This window comes from Gopherus flavomarginatus, chromosome 6 (genome assembly GCF_025201925.1).
Source record: "Gopherus flavomarginatus isolate rGopFla2 chromosome 6, rGopFla2.mat.asm, whole genome shotgun sequence".
In the NCBI taxonomy this organism is placed as follows: domain Eukaryota; kingdom Metazoa; phylum Chordata; order Testudines; family Testudinidae; genus Gopherus; species Gopherus flavomarginatus.
The window spans coordinates 128673800-128696150 of NC_066622.1; the positions used below are offsets into that span (position 1 = coordinate 128673800).

General features: G+C 38.7%; 1 protein-coding gene across 5 annotated transcripts in view; it reads left to right on the plus strand.

Annotated features, from left to right (window-relative positions):
* NRAP (nebulin related anchoring protein) overlaps positions 1-22351 on the plus strand; it is a 62165-nt gene that overhangs the window by 9885 nt on the left and 29929 nt on the right. For 2 of the 5 annotated variants that reach the window (XM_050958919.1, XM_050958923.1), the window contains exons 7-21: positions 285-389; positions 718-825; positions 2539-2643; positions 4978-5082; positions 7403-7519; positions 10212-10316; positions 11255-11362; positions 12082-12186; positions 14372-14470; positions 14968-15072; positions 16188-16295; positions 18290-18391; positions 18915-19112; positions 19332-19436; positions 21815-21913. In XM_050958919.1, the coding sequence (XP_050814876.1) occupies positions 285-389; positions 718-825; positions 2539-2643; positions 4978-5082; positions 7403-7519; positions 10212-10316; positions 11255-11362; positions 12082-12186; positions 14372-14470; positions 14968-15072; positions 16188-16295; positions 18290-18391; positions 18915-19112; positions 19332-19436; positions 21815-21913 (1674 nt within the window). The remainder of the gene's footprint in view (positions 1-284; positions 390-717; positions 826-2538; positions 2644-4977; positions 5083-7402; positions 7520-10211; positions 10317-11254; positions 11363-12081; positions 12187-14371; positions 14471-14967; positions 15073-16187; positions 16296-18289; positions 18392-18914; positions 19113-19331; positions 19437-21814; positions 21914-22351) is intronic. The other 3 variants (XM_050958920.1, XM_050958921.1, XM_050958924.1) reach the window with 3 other exon arrangements.

The following is a 22351-nucleotide window of genomic DNA, read 5'->3' on the forward strand; positions in this document are numbered from 1 at the left end:
CAGACAGACTGAGTGAAATAATAGAACAATTAAACTAATGCACATAGTTTGATGAGTAAAATCAGAACACACTGTAGTGACAGCCACTTTTAGTCAGTAGTAGATACACCTGCCTTTGTATTTACAGCTGAGGGACTTATATTAAAGACAGAAAACTGGGAATAATTTATTAGCTGAAACAAAGGTCAGTTCTTCTGTTACCTTTTCAAGCCTTATGGAAGGAAATACCCAGATATTTGCTAGTAAATAGTTTTAAAATGCACTTTATATCTTCTGCCTCCCAGGTGGCATATAAACGAGGACATGAAGATAGAGTTTCCAGCTATACCACTGTCATAGACACTCCAGATCTACTGCACGCAAAGACTGGAGGGCAGCTTATGAGTGATGTAAGTGTAACAGGAGAGAACAGGCAACCTGTTTCAGTCCTGAATAATCCGTAGAGCAGGCCTGTCCTGAGTACAGAATGAGGCTGGGGTCTTTTGGGAAAAATAGTATTTGATCATGTAATTAATGACTATACATACAAGGCTGTGAGGGGGTGAGGGATGATGGTGAATGAAGGTTGCACAGGCAACCTTTATTCTGACATTTCCTGACTTTTGAGTGGTTGACTTTGCAACCTCAGTAGTGTTCTTTTAATGTAGCTTTTTTGTGTGTAGCAGATATAAATGTGTGCGATTTACTTGTTCCTACATTATCTTGGTTTTTTTACAGCTGAAATACACAGAAGAATATGAACAGCAGAGAGGGAAAGGCAGCTTTCCTGCTATGATCACTCCGGCTTATCAGATAGCCAAGAAAGCTAATGAACTTGCCAGTGACGTAAGTATCAAAAGCAATGTCTCTTTTGAGGGAAAAATCCAACAGATTTAGGGCCAAATTTTTTTCTGGCAAAATCCTATCAGTGCCAGTGGAGTTACATCAGCAGAGAATGTGGCCTGTAGGATTTCAGGTAATTATTTTTGCACGGGTAGGTCCTGCGTTATACACGAGGAAAAATAAGGCCATTATATTTTGAAAGCAATACTGTTAATCTCTGGGGGCAGAAGACCCTCTCAAGCTGCACTTGGACACAGGGGAATGAGGGGAGTGGCCATAAGGAGCCACTTGTGGCTCTCTGAGCCCACTCTGCTCAGCCTTGGCATAAGTTAGAGGAGCAGCTCTAATTTATACCACAGGCACAAGGTCCCTCTTACAGGAGGATTGGTTTTATCAGAGCTCTGCCCCTGCCCTTGCTCACCCTCAATTCCCTCTCCTTCCCTTTATGTTGGTGCAGGAGTGAGCTTTGACTGAGAGGACAAAGTGAACTAGAGAAACCAGACTTGAGTATTAAGTATATATGTATGAATAAAATTAAATATGGAAAGCATATCAAATGTTTTTTGGTTCTGGACTGACATTATTTCAGAATCACCCCCCTCTTGCCATTCTCTTGGAGTATTATCGTGCATGGTGCCGAGCACTCTTGTGAAAGGCTGGATGCCCTGCATTCCTACTGAAGTCATTTGGAGCTGAACTCACGTAGCAGCTTTCAGGAGCGCTAAGCACCTTACAGGATTGACCCTCCATGGAGCAGTGAGAGCCTGGGATCTTTAGTGAATATAATTTGTCTGCCTTTGCCTCAGTGCCACAATTACAATGTTTGTTAAATGTGTACCAACCCCACCGCCAGAAGCTGTGATGATTTAAAAAAGGAGTTTCAAGGGAAGATAACATTACCAGCCTCCTATGAGGCTAAATTAAATCATGTGTGTTCAAACTGACTCATTAGTATCAATTTTTACACAGGCAGTGAAAGGAAATACGTATAGCATATTGTGTTAGCTACATGGAAATGACTTTAAAACTAGAATGGAGAATTTTCTGGTTATTAATTCATCTGTGCAAGTCAAGAAGGACCCTTAGTCTTAAAGTCAAAGGCAGATGAGTTCTAAACATTGAAACTTTATACACTGCCCTTGATCTGTGGAGGAACTATTATTGGTGTAAGAAATCACCTGTGTAGGATAAAGAGTAAGCTTGCAGGCATTATTTTGACTTCAATAGAGATATTGTAAATCTTCGGCCTGAACTTGAAAGCTGCTCACCTAAAGCTACCACTGGCCCTAGTGGACATGCTAGTGATCAGCGCCTCTCAGAATCAGACTCTTATTATTAAAAATAATTATTGGTGGGCTAGTGATCCTGCTGTAGAGTGTACAAAGCTCATTGAGATCAGGTAGGATGAAAGGCACTATATAGTGACTCTGCACTTATGTGACTTATGTGTTTATTTTTAACCTTCTGGCACATCAGATGTTAGCCACTGCCAGATGTAGAATGCTATACTTAGCAAAATAATTATCTGAACTGATATAGCAAGTCCTATGTTCTTAAAATTTATTAAATGCAAGTAGAAAACTTGGCTTCTGAAGATTGGTTGCAGTGGAAATTTTTTGGCAAATCTTTATTATTAACGTGTGCATGTGATTTATTATGCGACATGTATGTAACAGGCTGAACTCATCTGGCTTGATCTTCTTTTCTTTCTGTTAGGTGAGGTATCATCAAAGATATGAAAAAGAGATGAAAGGAAAAGCCAGCCATGCAACTGGAACAGATGATACTTTCACAGAAGAAAATGTAGATCACTTTAGCCAGGTAGGCAACAACTAAGAGATACCCATGTACCCATGCTACAACTGGTTGTTAATACTGCCGAATGCTTAGAGTTTACTAATGGCAATGAGATTTGCTGTCCCCTGTTGTAAACTTTGTTTTCCCATATGATAAATTAAGACCTCAAGGAGAAAGCAGCATGATAATACCACAGTCTGAGTATGTAAATGAGTGTGTACCGTTGGCAGGGGAACAAACAAGCTTTCTTTCAACTCTGGTCTTTATGGCTTCATCTTTGCAGTTTTTCCATTTTTCAGGAAATATAATTATTGTAGGCAATGCTAAAAAATCCTAATATTCATTAACATTTAATATCATAATATTAATTAACATTTCAATTAAATTATGTCTGTAACAGGGAAGTAATACAACTTAGGGGTCTCAATCTCAGGAATTTTTATTTCAGAGGATAATTATTATTTTCACATAGTGTTCTTGTAGATAGACTTTGCTTTTTAATCAGAGTCTTTAGGTGAAAAGAGATGCGCGGATTTACTGATATAAGATCTTCATAACATTAAACTTCCTCACTTCGTTTACCCAAAACTGGCTTATTTGATAGATCCCCTACAAGTGTGAACAACAAGCCACATTTGAAAAAGAAATCAGTTTAGCATATACAGTAGCAGAAATTTAAAATCACCATATATCTTCTAAACTAACAAAAGTTTCATTCAAAAAATAAATTAATAAACAGGACATTCCTAGTATTCCTATACAAAGATGGCTAATTTAAATGCTTGTGACTTTAAAACTAACTTACATATTTTCTTTGAGTGTGGCTTTGAACCTTATATCACAAACGTCAAATCTGGCTTGATTTTTTTTTTACCTCATTGGGCCAGATTCTGATTAATTTAATCATATTCCACGAATAGTCCCATAGAAATGAATAGACTACGTTTGCTTTAAGATACCATGTAATCTAAGCAAAGAGTCCTGTGACACATTATAGACTAACAGACGTATTGGAGGATGAGCTTTCGTGGGTGAATATGCACTTGGTCAGATGCATGGCTCATGCTCCAATACGTCTGTTAGTCTATAAGGTGCCACAGGACTCTTTGCTGCTTTTACAGATCCAGACTAACATGGTTACCCCTCTGATAGTTGACACATAATATGAATAATATTGGTTTCAGACTTGGAACAAGCATAGAAAATTTCAAGAAATTCGCTTGAGGAAGTTATGAAAGACAAACTTCGCTATAGTGTGACCCAGCTTATCATGTGGCATATGATGTGACATAGCATGACCTACAGTGAACCCCTTTGCTGTGAGAAGTCATAGGAGAAATACCATGAATATTTGTAGCATTTACACTACTCCTGCCATAGCAGGCATCCTCATTTCAACTGATCTGGCACATTGCTAAGATTTATGTGCCAGATCTATACAAAGTTGCGTGATAAGCACATGCATGATATGGTGTCTAATGAGGGGAAGTTGTTTCTTCTTTTGCTAAAATTGTTTAAAATAAAATATTTAACAATTTCTTTTTCACAAACCCTTAATATGTTTATGAAAAAGTTAAAAATAATCTTTTGGCTAAATGATTTCAAAGTTCAAAACAACTTTTTTTCTGTAAACCTGGCATTAGTCCAAAAATGGTTCAATTATGTCCTGACATAGGGATAACATCCTGGATAGTCTCATGCAATCTGAAAGCTAAGATTTACTCATATGCTTTTGAGGGCAAAATCTGGTCTAAAGACACATTCTGCTTCATAGTACTAATTCTAGAATAATAATAAATAATAAAAGAGTGGGCCCTTTTTTTGTTTTTTAAGGTATTTGCCACCATAATACCTGAGCACCTCTCATTAATTAATTAATTCATCCTCAAAAAAGCCCCTGTGAAGTTGAGAAGTATTACTGTACCCATGAAGACTACAGTCACAGAGACGTTGAGACTTGCACAGCATCACAGAGGGCATGTGATGCAGAGCCTGACTTGAACCAGATCTCCTGAGTGTCTTAACCATGAGACCCATTCTTCTTTTCTTTTAGTTTTTGGCCTGGGGGAGTTGGGGTGAGATTTTGAGGTTATATTCATCTTCTCTGTACTGGAAGACTAACATCTTGGAAGTAGCTAAGTTACCTGTGCTTCCATTGCAACATAAATAAAGAGGCCGTAGAGAAAGTTTACATTGTGGGTGATTAAATATATATATTCTAGTATTAAATGAACAAACTTTACAGATAAATGGAAGTAATGAACTATACATGCAAATTACAAGACTGGGGAGCTTAGAAAAGTCATTAATAATCCACTTGCTCATATGTAATGAATAAACACCCTGAATTTTCTGCAGGATTATATGGATGAATATGAAGAGCGCAGAGGAAAAGGAAGCTTTCCTGCTATGATCACTCCAGCTTATCAAAGTGCTAAGAAAGCAAATGAACTGGCAAGTGACGTAAGTATAAAACATGAATAATCAATACAATACATAAACAATTAAAAGCAGCAGTTTGTCAAAGTAGTGCTTGGAAGCAGAATGCTAAAATTAAACTAGAAAAACAAACAATGACATTGCAAAGCACTAGAGGGCTCAGGGGATTGATGATGTCCGTTATCACCAATGCAAATTATGTACTTAGTAGTTACAGTTGTGAGATTTGGTACAGTTACTCCCATAGTGAGTAAATATAGCTTGAATGTTCTGAACAGTTTCTAGTTTTTTAATTATGTTGTATTGTAGCTTTCGTACAAAGCAATTGATACTGAGACAAGAGAGCATAGGATGTGACATTGGCAGATCATGAGGATTGAATGCCTTATCTGCAGTACAGTGTTGTTTTTTCTTCAGTTGTAATCTATAGAACAGGTACAGACTGAGATGTGGCAGCATAAGGTTTTTCCATACAGCCCACCAACCAGTGACCTCAGCTCAGTTCTGAAGAGACCACCTCTAATGCTCTCAAAATGTGTCTATCCGCATTCCCATCCTTTCTTGTTCTGTCTGGCATGACAGCCCAAAAGGATGCCTCTTGGTGGCAATTTTTGTCATGTGGACACCTGTCCACTAGGGAGTAGACAGCCCATCAACTCATGCAGACCATTAAAAAGCCAATAGATGGCAAAATCTTTCTCTCAACCCCAGACAGGCACAAGCAGCAACCTAGAGGTGAAAGATTCCATAGTATCCCATTACTTGAACTAATGACTGGGCGAATATAAAGAAACTAAGACCTCCTATGCAGTGTAGTTATAGCTGTGTCAGTCCCAGGATATTAGAGAGCCACACAGAGTTCTTTCCTTTCCCACATCTGAAGAAGAGCTCTATGTGGCTCGAAAGTTGTGTCTCTCACCTACAGAAGTGGGTACAATAAAAGATATTACCTCACCCACCTTGTCTCTCTAAGACCTCCTGGCCTATTTCAATGACAAATTCAGTAATGACCAATTTAAGAATGAATATTTAACCTTCCCTGATTAAAGATATCATTGTAAACAGGTTTCCAACATGCTAAAAATCAAAATTATATTTCCTAATTGGCAATTGTTATGGGGGTTAGTTTTATGGTTTTCTTTTTGCTGTACAAGGGGGATGAACATATTGCAGTATAAGGCAATGTAATTTTTTTTAAAGTCTGAGAAACTGAACGCAGACTCCAAAATCAAATATGAATAATCATAACATTTCAGCACATTGTAAAATATCTTTTGTTTCATAACTTATGGGGTAGAATTTCAAAGTCAGGCATTTGCAGTTGCATGAGGTGAGGACCCTGACTCTGTACATATGAAAAATAATTGATTTGTTTGCAGAAGTTAGGCAAACCACAAATATAAACATCCAGACCCAGGGGTAGAATCCTGATCTTATTTAAGTCAGTGGTAGAACTCTGAATCCAAATTGGCACCTCCTTTTTAAAATGTGAGGGAAGGGGTGAGGGCACGGCAGGCTCAGAGGAGGGAGCAGGAGCAGGGGCAGGTTCTGCAGCACAGCCAGGGGTTGAGCAGTGAACACCCCCCAGCACACTGGAAAGTTGGTGCCTGAAGCTCCAGCTCTGGAGTTCATAGAATCATAGAACATCAGGGTTGGAAGGGACTTCAGGAGGTCATCTAGTCCAACCCCCTGCTCAAAGCAGGCCCAATCCCCAACTAAATCCCCAAATGGCTCCCTCAAGGATTGAACTCAAAATCCTGGGTTTAGCAGGCCAGTGCTCAAACCACTGAACTATCCATCCCCCCATCCCCTATGAGTTGGTACCTCTACAAGGAGCCACATATTAACTTCTGAAGAGCCGCATGTGGCTCTGGAGCCACAGGTTGGGCACTCTTGCTCTAGTGGTTACTTAGTAACCATCTATAATTCTCTGACTGGCATCTTAACATTGGACTACTGAGAACTGAATTCTTTAATAGAGTAGCGTACAAGCCTCAATCAGTTGCTAGCCAAGAATCTGATAGTGATTATTAATATGAAGATGTCTGTTCAAGCAACTAAGAACCAGTGCTGTCCGACCAATGGGAAAACTTTTAAAGAAAAATACTAAATTGTGAAGTGGTTTCATATGAAACAATCAGATTACATGACTGGTGATTTTCTATGGAGATGATTTTAAGTAACAGCCTGCAATTAATTTACCTTTCCAACTTATTTACCCTTTTGTTCAAGCATATTAAAACTAACAGAAATTAAGGAAAAGTCTTACTCTGTCTCTTCAAGTGAATGGAAATGACAATGATGACAAAAATATCTTTGTTTTGATTATTTTTCCCTTTTTTAGATAAAATACAAAAAGGATCATTCGAAGATGAAAGGGGCAGCCCACTTCCATTCTCTTTCAGCCGAAGACAACTTAGTTCTTAAACAAGCCCAGAATGTCAACAAGCTTGTTAGTGAGGTAAGGAGTCAGATAGAATTATGGACTGATAGGAGAGCAGCCCATACTAGATACAGCTATATCTGTTTATCTCTGGCAGGTAAATTCTGGTTTCTCAGGCTAGGAAAGTAAAAAGCTGTTGTCCTTAATGACTAGCACACATGAAAACAATCAATGTGTAGTACAGTTTTAAAATATGGCCATTCCTTAGGAGAAACATTCAGGGACAGATCCTCAACTGATGAAAATTGTCATAGCTTCATTAATTCAGTAGAGCTTTGAGAGGTTACACAAGCTGAGGATCTTCTCCTCACCTTTCTGTGTTTTTTAAAATGAAAGCATCTCCAGATGAACTAAAATAGCTTTTCTGTTTCTTGAACGACACTTTTCATTGCATGTGTTTTTTCACGTAATTCCTTTCTGCAGGGATGCAAGTAATATTCACACTTACCAGTATGAGGGCCAGCTTCAGCCCATCCGTGCTGCCTGGCCCGTGCTGCCCAAGGCTTCAGTGGCAATTTAAAAGGGCCCAGGGCTCTGGCCCTTTTAAATTTCCGGCCACGGGGCAGCTGCTCCTTTTGCACCCCCACTGTCGGTTGCCCGGGAGGGGAGGGGAGCGGAGGAGAAGGGGCAATGACGCTGAAGTGCTGCCATGGCAGTGCTTTAAGCAGGGTCCTTTGCCATGGCAGTGTATGGGCCGATACCAGTGGCCACTTTATACCGGCCTGTACTGGCCCACTTTCACCCCTCACTTTCTCCAAGATACATCTTCCCGTCCTCTTTCTTTCTTTTTTTTTTTTTTTTTAAATTTTTAGGAAAAGAAACCAAGAGTATACATATTGTAGGCAGAGGAGATCAAGAGATAAATTTTTCCAAAATGTTGTCAATGTGATTTAGTGAATAGATTGTTGGACTGGTAGTCAGCAGACCTGAGTTCTATCTCTAGCTCTGCCACTGAAATGCTGTGTCACCTTAGGAATCTGTTCACTTCAGTTCTCCCACCTGTAAAATGGGGGTAATGATACTTGCCTTCTATTGTAAAGTGCTTCGAGCTCTAAACAGGAAAAGTGCTACATAAATGCTGAGTATTATTATTTTATTTTTCTGAATTGAAAATGTATCTGAAATGTATGTATGTCTTTAGATGAGGCTTAAATACAAGTTCTACTCTTAAGAACTTGCAAATTTTTTGGGAAAGATTTGCTTACCTATTTGAATAGGAAATCCAATATACAGCTGAGCTCTAATTCTGTACTGTTCTGCCTCCACATGTACATATGAAGTAATCAATGGGAAATTTGAACGTGAATTAAAGAGAAGAATTAGACCTGCCTTATCAACACTGCATGTACTAATTAATACTTTCATACAAGGAATTTCAATTTGACTTATAAAGTGACATCACTGTTACAGAGAAAGAGAAAGCAGCATTTTTCTGATTCTGGCCAACCTCAGGAAGTCCTGTGCATGGCTCTTAGTGCTGTGTTTCTCATTTTCTGGGGTTCTAAACATAAGTAATTTAGGATAATTCAGAAGTATGTATTACGATGTTTTAAAGGGTTTTCTACAGATAATTGGAAAAATTAACCTTTTAAAAATATATGCAAAATGGGCCAAAATCCAATTTCCATTATACCTGTGCACTTCTATTAATGTATCGAGAACAGAATCCAGCATCCTGTAAAAGACTGTTGCTTACAAATGATGCAAAAAAGACAAATCTGCTTGTAGGAGAACAGTGTACAGGAATTCTCAAACTATTCTGAGTTGTTAAGGCATGTCCACTATTATCTGATTAATGGATGCAGTGCGTCAGGAGTATTCTCCAATTACCTGGAACAATTCAGTGTCAGCTGAAGTGCTAGGATACAACCTCCCACATTCGGGTACTCTTGAGATATCAAGTGTGAATCTTCTTAGAAGAAACTTTCCAAATCTGTTTTGTAGCAGCATAACTGAAATAATGTGTCCATCCTTTGGGGGTGCAACTACGTAGTCTATTTGTCAGGAACATTAGCATGTATTAATTTGTTCATAGAATTGTGCTTTAGAGAATAAGCTTTAGAGAATAAGGATAACTTTTTCAAAATTGATACGTGATTCTGGATGCTTCTGTTTTGGGGTCCCCACTTAAGAGATCTTTAAGGGTATGTCTAAATTGCATCTAGGAGTGAGCTTCCCACTCTAGGTAGATGACTCACATTAGTGGCGCTCAAGCTAACATAGTAAAAATAGCAGTAGGCTTGATCTTCTCTACTCAAGCCTAGGTGGGTTTGAGAACCTGAGCCTCAACATCCATGTGGCTCGATGTTTGAGCACACTAGCTTAAGCTCTGCTAGTGCGAGTCTATCTGCCTGAACTGGGAAACTCACTCCAGATGCAATGTAGGCATACCCCAGGGAGCCTCATATGTGGATGCTGAGCATTCAGCACTTTCTGAAAAACGTCTCATACTGAGGACTCAAAGCTGAGATATCTAAAATCACTATTCGCTTTTTGAAAATGTAGGCCCCAAAATCATCATCAAGGCTATAGGGCTCACTATTGGAAAAGATAAAATCAGAAGTGTAGAACCTACATTTTACTGTATGCCATATAATAAAATCCTTATGTTAACTTATCTGGATTTAAGGTATGACTTACGTTCATAGATATTTTATGCAGTGAATTCAGATTTTGCTACATCTCACCCTTGTATTTTTTGGCTTTTAAGGTGAAGTACAAGAAGGATCTGGAAAACAGTAAAGGCCACAGTATTAACTACTGTGAGACTCCCCAGTTCAAGAATGTGAGCAAGATCTCAAAATACACCAGTGATGTAAGTCCTCAGTATCTTGCATGCAGTGCAGTGGAAGTTTAATTTAGCAGCTGCTGGAATCACAGTTCATCTCTGTGTTCTGTATAAGCCTTGAGTAAAAGCTGCATTGGGAGTTTGAATAGAACAGTCATGTTTTTGTGTTTGTATAATGCTTAGCATAATAGGGTCCTGGTCTATGACTACAGCTCCTAGGCACTACAATAACACAAATAATAATAATGATAATAATAATAATATAGGAAAAAGAGATGACTTACTACAATGCATTGCTAATCCAATCAAAAATGACTATTAACATTCTTTTTCACACTTTCATTTACTTCATCACTTATGTCCATGTGTTTATTGAAGTGAAATATATGCAGATAATCTCAGGACCCATTTTTGAGATGTAAATTATTGAGCAGAACATAATTAAATATCTGTAAAACTAATGTTTATTATTATTGGTGTAGCAATAACTCATTTTAAAAACATCTTTAACTAAAATACGTTAGTAGGATGATCTCCATCAGCACAAAGGTAGGGCAGAAAGGGTGACTATCCTAAATGAGGACACAAAAGAATATTCATGCAAGAATCTTAAAATACCATAGGATTAATTCCTTTGTTATAAATAACTCTTTCTCAGTTTAATGATCCATTATTTCTGAGGTAAATAATTTTCAGCAATGAAGTGAGAAGGCACCAAATTTGTGTGGCACATAGGTAATTTTGGGAATACAATTGACATCTGTTGAAAAGAAGGTCTCTTGGGAGGTGTACCAATAGTTTTTTTCTTTTAAGGTGTCAAAGTTGTTGTATAATCACAATGAGTTTTCACATGATAGCAACATTTGAACCGGCTATATTTTCCTATGCTCAGTACCTGTCTCTTTGCTGTAACAGATAGTGAAATGAAATACATTTTCTGAGACAATGTTTGCTTTTGTGTATAGCTTAAATATAGAGAAAAATACCAGAATCAAATGAAAGGTCATTATGAAGGCATTGGCATGGACAGGCGCACTCTGCATGCTATGAAGGTTGGCAGCTTGGCAAGCAATGTAAGTCATTTGTGCTCATATTATAGTAGGTACTGTGGTAGTATTCAGTTATGTAGAGGTATTCTCTCTTTTTTTGGTCTTTAATATTAGCAGCCTTCAATTGATGAGAAACTTAGATCGAATTATGTTGGGAGGTGCTAGGGATGGATGTGCTCAGAAGACTATATAACTTGGAAACCCTTCTTCACTAGTTTACACATATTTTATTATGCAGGAGACGTTAAAATAATTCATTCAGGTATCCAATCCTGCAATGAGCTCCCTCAATTCTCTTGAACATCAATGGGAGTTGAGGTTGATCAACACCCTGTAGGGTCAGGTGAAAAAGCAATCTTTAATGAAGGTTTCTGAACCCGGTAATTTACTGGATTAGTCACAAAACCATTTTGTTACATACCACTCGTTCAAGTACATTATTTACAAATCTGTAAGAAACTCAAGAACTAAGCTGAAAGATAAAAGAGATATCTCATAGGTGGAAGTTAAATTAATGCTTCCACTGTTGGCATTGGATTAATTGTGTAGTTGAATAAGAATCAATTAGTGGCTAAACTACGCAAATAATTTCATTTTCTTTGTCATTGATGACATTGAACTTACTTTGTTTCTTGTGTTTAATATTAATATGATTGTTTCTCCTTTCCTCTTGACTGATAATTATTCAAACAAATGACAGCTTTAAAAAAAGACTGATTTTTTTTGTTCTTCCTGTGTTTCAGATAGCCTATAAATCTGATTACAAGCATGACAATGTTGACTACAATTACCCAGCTACACTCACTCCTTCATATCAAACAACAAGGAAGTTGGCTCCTTTGAAAGATGTAAATAATCGCATGGGTTTTCATCCTGTTTCTTGCACAGCTCGTCATCTCCCTGGAGGAGAAAATCTGAAGCCTAGTGTGTGATTTTATCCTGGTGGCAAACAGCTGGTAACATAAGGCTCAGAGGGGTCAGGAAGACTGTGAGGATTAGGAATGGGAAACAGAGGCTGCCAGCCCAAGTCACTGGTTTCAGTTCAGATCAGATTGTTGGTAACCTAAAGATGAATTGGTGTGGGGAAGTTTACACTACTATTGCCCATACTGTACCTGCTGTATGGCTAAATAGAGGACTTCAGTCTACAGTTTGTCATTCTGGTACTTTTCCAAGCACTAAATCTCCCCCCGAAAATATTAGCTGAATAGGTATAGCTGATCTCTTTTGTGAGTTCTTCCATATGTAATATTCTGACTGCTAATGGATATTGTATCGTTTCTTCTCCAGCAATAGTTCCATTTTGTCTGTGAAAAGGGCTAGGGAGACAAGGAAGGGAGAAGGAGAATTTGAATTAAGTATTCTCTTCCTCTTGTCATGTTGAAGACTTACATCCCCCAAGAGATGAAGCAAGAATGTCAAGAGCAGGGACTGTAGGCACCAACATTTCACTTATCCAAGAGCAGACTGGGCTTAGAGCTTTTTAGTCTAGTACATGCTTTCTATGACTTGTGCATGACTGGCATTGTGGCAAGGCGATTTATATGCGCCAAAGAAAATACTTGCAATCAAATACAGCATTAGGCCAATCCTGTCCAGAGGCTAGAGCTCACTTGAGCAATTTGGATGTGGGTTCTGTGGATTACCACACAGCCAACATTCCCAGTTCTCAGATCATCATCAGCAATAAGTACATGTGGTTAAGTTTAAAGAAAAGAAGGAGACTAAAAAGAAGAAAAGAAAGAAACTGTCTGCTGCAGAGAGCCTTAGATATCTACATAGAAAGAGTGAATGAACTCTTTTAAGTACACTGATCGCTTTTGGCTTTGTGAGATAAGTCATGCAATTCTTCTAATGTGAGTTAAAATGGTGGGTAGCAGAAGTGCGTATATGTGCAGGTGTTTCAGAAAAAGAGGATCCTATTAAAATGGATTCATAGCTTTAAATGCTTTTGAATTACACTCGACTTCATGGCAAAAAATTGTTCTTAAAGAACTAGTTTTAAGCAACATACACTTTGCAATGTTCGGTGATTAACTGCAATTTATATTAAGGCCTACAGAGAATAGTAATTGTGTCCTGCAACGTAACCCTGAGGCCTTTGGCAGGAATAGGTTTAAGAGAAAATTTCTCCATGACCTTTTATCTTGCATAGTTTGGGGATTTAATATATTTATCTTTATAGATTATTATTGCTGCTACTGTATTCATATACTAGGAATTTAGTGCAGTCTAATGCACTCCTACTGATTGCTGACATTGAAATGCTTTTTTCCCCCGCACCATATATATTTTCCCTTCCATATCCCAAACTCTTACCATACAGGAAACTTTTATTATCAGTTATTACATTTTAAAAACTAATTAAAGACAAGTAGTAATAGAACCCACTGGAATACAATTTTTTCTGTGTAACTATATTGCTGGACAGACCACTACTGAAGTAAGTTCCTGATTACAAAGATAAAAGGGAATCTAAGGCTATGTTTACACTATGCGGAATGGATGCTCTGGTGATGGATACACTGGGGGTTGATTAAGCAGGTCTAGTGAAGACCAGCTAAATGGACGGCACAGTGAATCCCGTTGACACAGCACGGTTTAGATATCACAGTAAATCAACCTAAGCTATGTCAACTCCAGTTACACTGGTCACGTATCTGGAGTTGCATAATTTAGGTCAATTTACTGTGGTAGTGTAGACATAGCCCAAGAGATGATGCAGGATATTAATTCGATAGGAATGCTTTATAGGAACCAATTGAAACTGTGTCTCGTTAATAAAATCCACACACTGTGTTTGAGGGAAATTAGTTTTCAAGTAATATAGAAGTAATAATCTCAGCAGAGGGAATTTTCTGGAGATTTATTACTGGCTGTGCATAATCTCACCCACCAGAATTGTTCTACACCTCAGTTTTTATGACTTAAGTGGTGGGTTTACCCCCAAATTTCAGCTAAATGAAACTTCTCTACCATACCTTTCACATGCCAATCTGAGCATTTCCTTTTTTGTTTCTTATTTTAACTTAGGTAAACTATAGACAAAGCATAGACAAGGTGAAGTACAGCTCTGTTACCAGCACTCCACAAATTATGCAAGCCAGAATAAACTCTCAACAGCTCAGTGATGTAAGTCCTGCTGCCATTGACCATCTCTGTTTATTAGCAATAAGAAAATATTTTATTTCCTAATGTCCTCACTGCATATGTGTTTTCTTTCTTGTTGATAATAGTTGATAACTAGGTTTACAACTAAAACAAACAGTAGAAAATGAATGAAATTGCTTTCAAGGCCAAGTGGCCACATCTGTAGATCAAGAAATATGGAATGCTTTCTTGAACTTTGAGAAGTTATATAACTTCAGTTTCTGACTGTTTGATTTGTTAATACTTGTTTTTATTGGACCTGTCCTACAGGGCTATTTACATTATACCATTTACTGGGAATTTTTCTTGAATAACTAGGAGAAAGTTATATTTGCCTTTTCTTATTATTCCCAATTTTGTTTAGTTGTTACAGACTTATATTATGGCCCTTAACACATTAAAACAAACAATTATCACTTAAAGTTAGATGGAATTGCATTTGGTGTATTGATGGTAATTTGTTTCAATGTCTGTGGCAGTTGACTTACCGAGCCCAGTATGAGAAAACCAAAATGAATTACACTCTACCACAGGACGTTCCTCAGTTAGTCAAGGCGAAAGCCAACGCTGAGCTATATAGTGAGGTAAGCAAAGTGACTTGCAAATATAGATCTAGAGATTGTCCTCAAATATGAGCAATAATGAACACACGGATGCTGAGATTGTTCAAGAAGAACTAGGCATCTCTGTTCTGCCTTTATTCAACAATCTGAGACAAAGTTATCCAAATTAGTAGGGATAAAATGTGAAGCACAACCTTGGAATTTGTTCTGAGATCTCATGAAATGACTTGAATTTGTCTAGCAGATTAAATGTCCACACCACAAAACTGACCATCCAAATTAGTGCTCATTGGATGTATTACTCTTCTGGCAGGGCTAGTGCAAAGACCAAGGATTTAGATCTTGATCCAAAGCCCACAGAATTCAGGGGAAAGGCTTTCACTGATTGCAGCGGGCTTTGGATCAAGTGCCACTGTTGCCAACTCTCATGATTTATCACAATATGTGGTGCTTTACTTAAAGCCGCAACTCTTGGAATCAGACAGAAGACAATTACCCCTCAACCCTGTACATTTATTATTTGCTACAAATCTGATTACCTTTAAGCCAATCTCATGGCAATACTGCAAGTCCTTAATGGGGATTTCATACTCCATTGTGCTTCCTCCAGTTCAAGGAGAAGGCATGTTGGTGGAACAATGTGGGAAGATGCTCCGTGCCTGTGATGTACAGTTATTATCGCTATTGTTGTGATGGTCATGCCTTGAGGTCCCAACCAGAATTAGCCCCATTGTGGTAGGTGGTGTACATACACAGAGGTAAAGATGGCCTCTGTTCCAAAGAATTTCGGATGGGATTTTCAAAAGTAGCTGAGTGAATTGGGCACCTAACTTCCATTGGCTCTCAATCGAAGTTGGGCTCCTGGCTCTTTTAGGCACTTCAAAAATCCCACCCTTACAATCTAAGAGCTCCTGCCACCTGCCCTGTGCATAACTGGGGACCACAAGCTCCAGGAATGTTATATCTGGCCTCTTCTAGAATCAATTATTTAACATTAAATAATAGTAAATAAATATATTACGTTTAACTGAGTATATTATATTTTTGTTTAGTTCCTCACAATTTTCCATGGTTGCTTTAGCTGTTTAGGCAGGTATATTCGTGTTAGTGACATGCTGTTGTATTTCCGTTCTCAGATTAAGTACAAAGAAGTTTGGGAGAAGACCAAAGGTCGGGGCTTTGAAATGAATCTGGATTCCATGTCTTTACTTGCTGCCAAAGCCTCAAGGGATCTTGCAAGTGATGTAGGTTGTATTTAATTAACTAGGAATTATTCCTAACAGAAGTCAGCAATAGCATAGGCAAATAAATACATTGTTTCACCTGGGTTTTTAAGCCCTGAATTTTACTGTTGTGCATTCATCTTTCTCGACGATTGATGAACTCTAAGGAAATTTGTTTAGAATAATTTCTATAGGCAACTAGCCCCCCTCTCCGAAAAATTGCTTATTTTTTTGTGCATATAAAGAAATAAAATTAGAAAAAGAGCAATAGCTCCATGTCCATGTTGTAAAATTCAGCATTTTGAATTAATTAGACCAACACAAACCTCACCACCTTGAATGCAAGTACAAGGCGTGCGTCTTTGATTTTCCTTCTTTAACATAAACACATAGCAGCATGTATGTTTTTAAAAAAAATCCTAAAAACAAAACCCTACCAAAACAAACTGCTACACTGTGTGCATCATTCTCTCCCCCGTGGAGAGGTTGAGGGAGAGAATAATCATGTATGAGAGCTGTTAGTCAAGTTGCTTAATGAATTATTGGAAGGCACTCAGATATTGTACTGCTGAGGGCAATATAACGACTGACAGAATAGAATAGAAGCTGTTTATGTTAAAATTAGTCAACCCCTGAAGACCTTGCTCAGTTTTTGCTTAGAACCCCATTACATATTTGGCTCAATAAGAACATCAGGGTTCAACCCAACACATTTTTCTTAAAAACAAAAGAACAATTTAGCTGTTTCAAAGGTCGTATATCTAGAAAAATATCCATGCGAGGAAAGATTGACCGTTTCTAATAGGTTAAAGAAGACACAACTAAGGCCAACCTGATTGCCCTTCAGAATTCGTAAGCATATTTGAGAGCTCTGAATTGGCTGCCAGGCCTTGCACTCAGATGGTCAGTCCCTAAACATACTGCATATCTTTGTGGCTGTCATAAACAGATAAGAAAAGTTAATAGCACAGAAGTACTTTATATCTCTTTGACTGTAAAGGGTTAACAAGTTCAGTAAGCCTGGCTGTCACCTGACCAGAGGACCAATCAGAGGACAGGATACTTTCAAATCTTGAGGGAGGGAAGTTTTTGTGCTGTGCTGTTAGTTTTGGTTGTTGTTCACTCTGGGGGCTCAGAGGGATCAGACGTGCAACCAGGTTTCTCTCCAGTCTCTCCAATACAGGCTCTTATAAGTTCAGACTAGTGAGTACTAGGTAGATAAAGCGAGTAGGCTTATGTTTGTTTTCTTTATTTGCAAACGTGTATTTGGTTGGAAGGAGTTCAAATGTGCATTTGGCTGGAAGGAGTTCAAATGTGCATTTGGCTGAAAAGATTTTAATTTGTACTTGTATACTTACGCTGGGAGGGTGTTCCCAGTGTCTATAGCTGAAAAACCCTGTACCTATTCCATCTTAAATTTACAAGATCATTTTTACTGTTTTTCTCTCTTTAATTAAAAGTTTCTTGTTTAAGAACCTGATTGTTTCTTCAGTCTGGTGAGACCCCAGGGGACTGGGTCTGGATTCACCAGGGAATTGGTGAGGAGAAAGGAGGGAAGGGGGAGAGAGAGGCTAAATTCTCTCTGTGTTAGGATTACTGTCTGTCTCAGGGAGAATCTGAGAGGGGAAGAGAGAAGGAGGGGGGAAGGTAAATTTTCCTCTCTGTTTTAAGATTCAAGGAGTTTGAATCACAGTGATCTTCCAGGGTAACCCAGGGAGGGGAAGCCTGGGAAAGGCAACGATGAGGGAAAGGGTTTACTCTCCTTGTGTTAAGATCCAGATGGTCTGGGTCTTGGGGGTCCCCGGGCCAGGTTTTGGGGGGACCAGAGTGTACCAGGCACTGGAATTCCTGGTTGGTGGCAGCGCTACGGGTTCTAGGCTGGTGATTGAGCTTAGAGGAATTCATGCTAGTACCCCATCTTTTGGACGCTAAGGTTCAGAGTGGGGAATTGTACCATGACAGTGGCAATTGGAAAATGGCTTGTTGTTTACAGTAAATTATTTTCCTCTTCAAAGATTAAATACAAAGAAGAATATGAAAAAACAAAAGGCAAAGCAATTGGAAACAAAGATTCAAGACTTCTGCACTCTTTGCAAGTGGCCAAGATGAGTAGTGAGGTAAATGATTGATTTCTCTTACTTAAAAGATGTTTTTCATCATTATACTATTTTGCTAGTGTAGGGTTGGAGCTCTTGAACACTGCATTGTTGGTATTGATCTTATTTTCAGAAGAGGAAAGCACATTGAACCCTGTCTTAAAACAAACTGAACAAAAACAAAAAAACCAAAACCCATAGACTGCATAGAGGTGCAAGATAAAAGAACAGAGTGAAGTGAGCTTGACTGTGTTCCGAATCCATGAGCGGAATTACCAGTGGAACCTACAAATCCATGGTCCCATTTTGGGGCTACAGTGTGGCCCCTTTTGAAACCTCAATCTTACAAGTCTTTGCCTAATATGCAGCAGGGTGGGCAAGTTTATTTCACTGTATCGCAAATGATGATGGAGGCTAAGTATAGATTTTGTGGATAAATAATGCCTGATTATACAGTGATATGAAATAAAGTACTTATAAGCCATTGCTTGCTTTCTTGTTTCTCTTAAAGTAATGATGAAAGTATTGTTCCTTTATGTCCTAGATTGCTTATAAAAAAGGTTTTGAGGAGAGTAAGAGACATTTCCATTTGCCCATGGACATGGTAAACCTGAGGCATGCCAAGAAAGCCCAGGCATTGGCTAGTGACCTTGAATATAGGAAGAAACTCCATGAGTATTCAGTGGTTCCAGAAGACATGAAAACAAAGTGGGCCAAGAAGGCCTATGGACTTCAGAGTGAGGTAAGGCCAGACACCTCTATTTTAAATGTTGCTGCAGGTTGAGTGTTGAAGAGTTATCAGGATATATTAGGTGATCAAAATGACTTAATAATATTCCTTAGCACTTATATGTCTGTTTTCATCTTCAAAATGTCTCTTCACAAATGCAGAACTGGCAAGTATGCATACTTTAATTGCCAGACTTGTGTCTCAGTCTAAAACATTTTTTTCCCTCTGTAGCTGCAGTACAGGGCAGATCTGACGTGGATGAAAGGAGTTGGATGGATGACAGAAGGGAGTGTTAATATAGAACAAGCTAAAAAAGCAGGAGATCTTGTTAGCGAGGTGAGCTGCACTTTCTGGCTGTTTTTCTGACCGGAAGGTTGAAGCCTGGTTGGCCAGGAGTATAGATGCTCTATGTGGAATGGATTGGGAGACTCAAGTATATTGGAAATTTGAGATATGTCTGAGCTGATGAGGATGGTGCATGTGTTTGGCAAAGCGGTTTGAGAGATTTTGGGTTGCGGTTTGGGAAATATTTGCCCATCATGCAACTATACTCTTCTTCCCTGGAACTCAGTATTTGCGTTACAGAGCTCTCGGACAGATCTCTGTGTAATCATAATTGTTCCCTCCTAGCCTTCTCCATCTGCCTGCACCTTTAGCACTGGGAAACAATGGGACTTGCTGTTTTATTTTGTTTAGGCTGTTTTTCAAATCCTAGTAACGTGAGGAGCTAAAACAGGGCACTCAGACTTTTAAGTGACATAAATGAAAAATTAGATGTTTCACAACCTTGTTTGAAACTTCCTTGCTCTATGGCCAGTCAGGGCTGAACTTGCTCTGAGTCTTTGCTGGCTGCACTAGCTTGCAGCGCTCTTCATTTTTTTTCTTTGGTTCATTCCTGGCCTACCATAGCCATTAACCTCATGGGAATACACTTTCTCAACCTTCTAGCTCCAGTCTAGTGGTAGCTTTGGTGACAGGAAAGCAGGAGGATAGAGAGAAGAAACAATTAGGAGAAGTTTGACTTAAAGGAAAAGGAAGGAAAAGAAGCCTGTTAGGGTTACTGGAAATCACATACTCTGATACTGTTGGCCTTTGACATCCAACTGTTTACTCCCAAAAGTGAAAAATAAATATCAGAACCAAGGGAAGAAGCAATAGCGCTCAGATCCAATATCTTGCTAGAGATGGACTGACATTTACTGCTGTAGCTTGCAATAGTAATGATCACTGCCACAAATATTTAATTTGTGATGATCTGCCTGACACTAACCTCCTAAGATGAAAACCAGTGTATATTATTTTGAATATTTCTATTTCCAACCAGAAGCTGGCATTTTGTCATTTACTTGCAGAATGTCATTGTTATGTTGCATAAAATTGTGACAAAGACACACTGTTCTTAATCTGCCTCCGTCCCCTCTAAATTCTAAATACAAAGCAATGAGTACCTCTTTGAAGCAGAACATGCTTTTTTAACTTCTGTTTTGTGTGCAGCCAGGAAAGTCCCAGTGTGACTTGATCTGTTCACCTATCAGTTCAAACAGTGGCTTCCACTGCCAAAATGTGATGTAATAGAAACACTCTCACATATACCCCTGCAACACAGAATGATTGGTTTGATTGCTGAATCATTAGATTAATAAACAGTCAATTAAAGTACATAAGAAGAGTTTGCCTGGTCTCCCTATTATACGCTGTCTTGAAAGAGTTATGATGTATTTTCTTATACTATCTCAAAAGCAGACAGAAATTTATTTGCTCTGAAAGGAACACTACACCAGACTCGATTGTTGAGATGAATTCAGAATAGGCTTGATCCAAAGTTCAATAGGTGTCTTTCTAATGGCTTCAGTGGACCTGGGATCAGGCCGTTAAGGAATATTATGGTGTATTAATCAGAAGGACAGTCTTACTCATGCAAGGTGAAACTTTGGTTCCTTGCACAAAATCTCTGCAAAAGGGCCAATTGTCAGATACTAATGCACAGGGCTGGGCAGAATGGAATGCTCCTTCTTACACCCAAACCTAGAGCCTGGGTCTGGGGCACCTACAGCTGCCACTACAGACAAGCCTCTGTAGTTAGCATCCAATTGATATTGGAGAAAAGTGCCAGGGTAATAGCTTAAATTATCGTAAGGTTCAATATGATATATAGGGAAAAGTTTGTATCAAGAGGGCTAAAATATGTCCTCTGTGCTCTTTGTTAAATACTACAGCAGCATTAAGCTCTTCCATAATCTAACAAACTAAAAAAGGAACAACAGAAACTTGTGTTTGAAAAGGTTTATATCGTAAAATGTGGTGGTAACATGCACTGGGGGACTCAGGCAATGGGTAATGGCATACAGAGCCTTTAAACTTCTCTGTTACTGGTTCAAATCCAGACCAGGAAGGTTGGTCATTGCTCAATGTGAAACAAGAAAGGGATCTAGGTCATACAGTCGGTATATCTGGCATTAATTAGTATGCATATTTTCAGTCTCAGCAGAAAGAACATTGATTGGGCATGCATATGACATTGCTCTCAGCACTAGCAGTCATCTTGCCAGTTCAGATTTAGAGAAGACAGAATGTGGAAGCTTACAGTGCTGATACCTGTGCTCTAAACAGAAGACGTCAGTTTCCAGAACTCTGTCTTCCCCTTTTGAAAAGCACTGAATTCATTTGGAAAAATAAATGTGATGATAATTTCTGAATGCTTTTTTTTAAATCAGAAGAAGTACAGACAGAAAGCCGATGCTCTAAAGTTCACCAGTGTGGCCGACAGTTCCCAGATCAAACACGCGAAGAAAAGCCAGGAACTGCAGAGTGATGTGAGTCCTCACTGATGCTTTATCATTAACTTGGTAATTCTTGGGGACAGATGAGAACCACTGAAAAAGAAATTGGCTTCAGTTCTCAGTCTTGCCATGGCTTTAAATAACTTTGAGCTTTACTTCTTAAACCCTTTTTTTTTTTAAACTGTCCCCTGCTTCGCAGCTAGAAACCTTTAAACCTGATAGGGAACAGATATATGCAAAGCCTCAGACTTCAGATACGGTGGTGATAAGGACCATATAGGCATCTGGATAGATGGAGAGAGACTAAGCCGGATCCTTTACAACTTCTGCATTCTGCTGTTTTTCTTGTCTCAGTGAGACTATTTTGCCTGTCTCACTCAGATCCTTAACTACACCTAGTGCACTTAAGACTGTATCTTTTTGAGCACACATGCTTAAGCTATTTTTAGGGAAATAAAGCTTTTCTCAAGG